Source organism: Wasmannia auropunctata, unplaced genomic scaffold, assembly GCF_000956235.1.
Source record: "Wasmannia auropunctata unplaced genomic scaffold, wasmannia.A_1.0 LD335908.1, whole genome shotgun sequence".
Taxonomy (NCBI): Eukaryota; Metazoa; Arthropoda; class Insecta; order Hymenoptera; family Formicidae; genus Wasmannia; species Wasmannia auropunctata.
Window position 1 is genome coordinate 4,555 of NW_012026982.1, and position 4,905 is coordinate 9,459.

Sequence of the window (4,905 nt, forward strand, 5' to 3'; positions counted from 1 at the left end):
TCCATGTGCATGCGCGGTACATGGTACACGTGTACGCTTGATGTACATCATGTATGTACATAGTTTTCACGACTTACAGCTATTAATACAGCTAAAATAGCTGTAGCTGAATTTTGGCTTTCGTTATAGTTTTTGAGGTGTTCCGAGGATACCGGAGGTGGAAGTCAATAGCACGAAGCAAGTTATTCTTCACTATATTATTTATTTCCATCCGCAAGCTACAGACCGATTTGTATATCCTTATACGCGCGCGCGTGGCTGCCTCCCCCTCACCGCCGCCGTCCGTCCGAGGGCCCGTTCGTATCTGGCGTCACCTCATTCCTCCCCACTAAGATTTAAACCTCCCATCTGTAGCGCTGTGGTGGAACGCCTGCATTGTTTCTGGTGCTGCGACGAAGTTTCGGAATTATTGGAGGGAGCGGTTGGTTGCTAGGCTCCTAAAACTCATTTTCCACATCTTGTAACCCATCCTCAGCATCTTCAAAAACGTAGGAATCTTTAAGAATTATTTGTGAGTCGTCTTGAGGATCTTGTTGCGGCTGAGGGATGATCATGGGTTCAATCTCAGAACTGTCCGAGATAAGATCGAAAGCGTCAATAATTTCGTTTTGTGTATAAAGAGCTTTCAAATGATTGACGTGGGCCTTCTTGATGATACGGCCGTCATTGAGTTTCAATGAGTAGTTGATCGTGCCAATGCAACCAGTGATGATGGCTGGTGACCATTCCCAGCTATTGTTTGGCTTGCAGAGTTGTAATAGACAGTGGAGCCAATATCAAATTCTTTCCATTTGGCGCCATGAGCTGTGTTGAAATTTTGTTCTATCGATGTGTTGCGTTGAGACGAGGATTGTTGCGGAGGCTTGAGTAGATCGAGGTGCGTTTTCATGGTGCGGCTGTTCATCAGCTCGGATGGGGACTTGTCACCAAGAGCATGAGAAGGCGTGAAGCGGTAAGTAAAAAGGAATTCACGCAATTTCTGGTCGCAATTTCCTCGTGCCTTTACAAGTCCCGTTTTGAGAAGATCAACAAATTTCTCGGCTCTGCCGTTTGATTGCGGATGGTACGGAGCTGAGGTGACGTGCTTAATTCCTTGAGCTTCAATAAATGTTTTAAACGGCTGTGAAGTGAATTGTGGTCCGTTATCAGTAACGAGTGTGTCGCAGAGTCCGTTGCGAGTAAAAGCTTCTTGGAACAACTCAATTGTCTTGGTTGATGTTGTTTGATGACGTTTTGAAAATTTCTGGCCAGCTGCTGAAGGCGTCGATGATGACAAGGTAATAGAATCCATCAATGGGCCCTGCGTAATCAGCATGAATGCGTTCGTAAGGGCGAGTAGAAATCGGCCTCGATTGAAGTGTACACTTGATCGGTTGGGCGGTTTTGCGCAATCTGAACAGGTTTTGACCACTCGTTCGATGTCTTTGTTAATTGTCGGCCAAAAAACCTTGCTGCGGGCGAGAAGTTTCATGCGAACAATGCCGGGGTGATCAAAAATGGAGCTCCTCGAGAATTTTCCTGCAAAGTGGAGCCGGAATGACGATTCGGTTGCCGAAAAAGATACAGCCGTTGATGATGAGGAGTGCATCGTGCTGGTGGTAATAGGCGGAGACATCAGAATCACGGATTTGTTTACCTGACTGCGGCCAGCCATTGTTGATGTAATTGGCGATTTTGGTGAGAACTGTTTTTTGTTGCTTCCTTGATATCGTTGAACTTGATTGGAAGAGATTTGGCTGTGTCGATTGCGAAACATTGAAACTCGCAATCCCGCTCCCGAATCGAGGCAATCACGATGTCTTCGTCCTCGCGCTGATGATTTGAAATGAGTCGAGAAATGACGTCTGCATAACTGAAACTAGCAGTGTCAATAAATTTGATGCTGAAATCGTAAGCGAGCAGCGTGAAGACGTATCGCTGAAGGCGGCTGGCAGTGATGACGGGAATTCCATCTTTTGAATTGAAGATTGTGAGGAGCGGCTTATGATCGGTCTGAAGTTCAAATCGGCGTCCGTAGAGATATTTGTGGAAATGCTTGACGACTTTAACAAGTGCAGTTGATTCCCGCTGGATTTGTGGATAATTTTTCTCGGCGGTATTAAATGTTTTCGACGTATACATAATCGGGCGAAGAGTTCCATCGGGGAATTCGTGCATCAAGGCCCCTCCCATAAGATGAAGCGTCAGCTGCTGCAACGATCTTCTTATTCGGATCAAAATGTGTGAGGATCAAATCAGATGCGAGGACTTTTCTAAGCTCAGTGAAAGCCTTTTCGTGCTTAGGTTGCCAGTCGAACTTGACGTTTTTCTTGGTGAGTTCATCGAGTGGTCCACGTAATTCCCTGATGCTCTCGATGAATTTCCCGTAATAATTCGCTGCGCCCAAGAACGAACGAAGTTGAGAAAGATCTTCCGGGCGTGGAATTGATTGTATCTGCTGAATCTTTTCGGGATCGGGTCGAGTGCCGTCTTTGTCGACAATATGGCCACAGAAAAGAATCGATGGTTTGCCAAACTCACATTTTTCGATGCGGAGCTTGAATCCGTAATCTTGGATGCGGCCAAGAACTTTGAACAGGAGTTGTTTGTGATGATTTTCATTGACTCCTCCGATAATGATGTCGTCGATGAATGCAAAAGCGTCCTCAATTCCTGCGAGCATTTTGCACATTAGTTCCTGAAACACTCCCGGTGCCGATTTGATACCGGGTTTCATCCAATTAATTTGAAAAAGACCGCAGTGCGTGTTGACGGTGAGTAGCTTTTTTGAGTTGTCCTCGAGTTCGAGCTGGAGAAAAGCGTCTGAGAGGTCGATTTTGCTGAAGATGCACTTGCCGGTTAGCGATGCGAAAATTTGCTCGGGGATAGGCAGAGGAAACTTATTTGGTTCGAGAACGTCGTTGAGTTCCGTTGAGTAGTCGCCGCAAATGCGAATTTTGCCGTTCTTTTTCTTGACGGCGACGATAGGAGTAGCGAAATCGAAGAACGAGACTGGTGTGAAAACTCCGAAATGCTGTTGTCGCTCAATTTCGGCTTCGATTGCTGGTGCTGCTGCGTAGAGAACTGGCCGTGCCTTGCGGAAGACTTTCTTAGCGCCTGGCTTGAGTGTGAGTGAGACTTTTGGTTTCGTACAGAGGCCGAGCCCCTCGGAGAAAAGTTGCGGAAACTTTTTGCTGGTTTCAGTTGTGAGATCATCTTGCAAGGAGCTGACGGTGATCTTGTTGCACACTGAGGAGAAAGGGACGTCCCATAACCCGAGAGCACCGATAAAATTGATGCCGAGCAAGTCGAGGCGGCTTGAGACATGGCAAGTGCTGTGAGCAGTATTATCGTTAAGTTGCAGTTGACACTCAAATGAGCCGAAAAGATGAATCGGGTGATCTGAAGCGCTGTTTGGTGGTTTGATTGGTGATTTAAGTGCTGGCTTGTCGAACCGCTTCCAATTGGTGTAGGAGATGATTGTGATGTCAGAAGCTGTATCGATTTGAAGCTTGATCTGTACTCCGTTGATACTTGGAGTAACGAATTTGCGTTGCAAGGATCTGCCTTGTTCTTTTCCGATTTGATTTACAGCTGTTGATTCGTGGTCGGATTTTCTACTGACGTTGACTTTGGTTGAATCGTGAATTTCGCTTGAAGAAATCAATGGTCGATGCACAGAACCTTGCCTTATGTCCGATAACGCCACAGTTGTCGCATTTCTTCCCGCAAAAATTGCAATCCCAGTGCCAGTGATTTCCGCCACAGAAATGGCATGGCGAGGATGGTAGTGTGGGACTTAGTTGGCTTGAGTTATCGCGACTGGATGAGTTCGAGCCTTTGGCCCATGTTTTCTTGAACGGTCTGTTGTGATTATTGATTGCGAAAACTTCAGAGGAAGCGGATGATGTTATTGACGGTTCTCCGACTATGGACTTGTCTCGCTTAAGGCAGAGAATCGATGGGCTTCGTTCACGATGTCCTGGAGCGTGAGCTTCTTAATTGCATTTCGGGCTTGATCAGTGGTTGCTGCTTCGAGCTGTACGTGTTGCGCATCGATTTTCGCCAGTAATTTTTCGAGGATAAGCGAGTCCTAAGCGTTTTTGAGGTCACTGACGAAGAGTAGGATCTTGAGATCGTCAGCCGTACAGTTGGTGACGTCGAACTTCTCACCTTGTTTGTTGATGCGAGCGGCGTATTCAATGAAATTTTCGGATTCGTCTTTCTTGATGCTAAAACACTTGTGTCGTAGAGCGAACTTTGTCTCGCGGTAGCCGAACATTGGCGTTAGGAGGTTGACTGCTTCGTCGAGAGTGTGTTCGGTTGGAAACCTTGGAAGTACGGAGTCCGCAAAGCGCTGATAGTTTGGTTGAGAGAATTTTGTTAGGTGAAGCTGGATTTTCATCGCGTCATCTCAGTCCACGATTTGTGTTGTAAAAATTGCCTTGTAGCAATTATACCACGACTCAAATGTCAAGTTGTCGGGGTCGTGGGTGAGAGAGACCATCTGATCAGCGAGATTTTTCATTTTCTGATCGGCTGACGTTGCGATGACTGGATTAGCTTGTTGAGTTGCTGCTGGTTGCTCGCGTTGGAGCAAATGCTGGATCGCCTGTCCCTGCTGTTGGATTGTTTCGTTCTGGTTTGCGATGAGTTGCAGTAACTACGCGAATTTGGCTTCTGACATCGTGGTTTATTGAGGTTATTTGAGTTTGCAGTTTGAATTTGGCACTGAAAACTATCCTCATCGCCACTGAGATGTACCGGGTGTTTTAGAGGTGGAAGTAAAATAACGCGAAACAAGTTATTACTCACTATAACATTTATTCGTATTCACAGAGCTACAATATCCGTGTCTGATCTGCATGCTCTCCCGCGCGTGCGCGCGACTCCCTCTCCCCCGTCGCTAACGCCCCCCCGTTAGTC

At 46.6% G+C, this 4,905-nt stretch overlaps 1 protein-coding gene across 1 annotated transcript; it reads right to left on the minus strand.

The window, feature by feature from the left end:
- Positions 1 to 437: 437 nt before the first annotated feature.
- Positions 438 to 4,035, minus strand: LOC105455197 (uncharacterized protein K02A2.6-like). The gene is made up of 5 exons (XM_011698319.1): positions 3,956 to 4,035; positions 2,120 to 3,701; positions 1,637 to 2,067; positions 704 to 1,592; positions 438 to 647 (listed from the first exon to the last, which is right to left on the minus strand). The coding sequence occupies exons 1-5, from the start codon at positions 4,033 to 4,035 to the stop codon at positions 438 to 440; spliced, it is 3,192 nt and encodes a 1,063-aa protein (XP_011696621.1).
- Between the last annotated feature and the right edge of the window lie 870 nt (positions 4,036 to 4,905).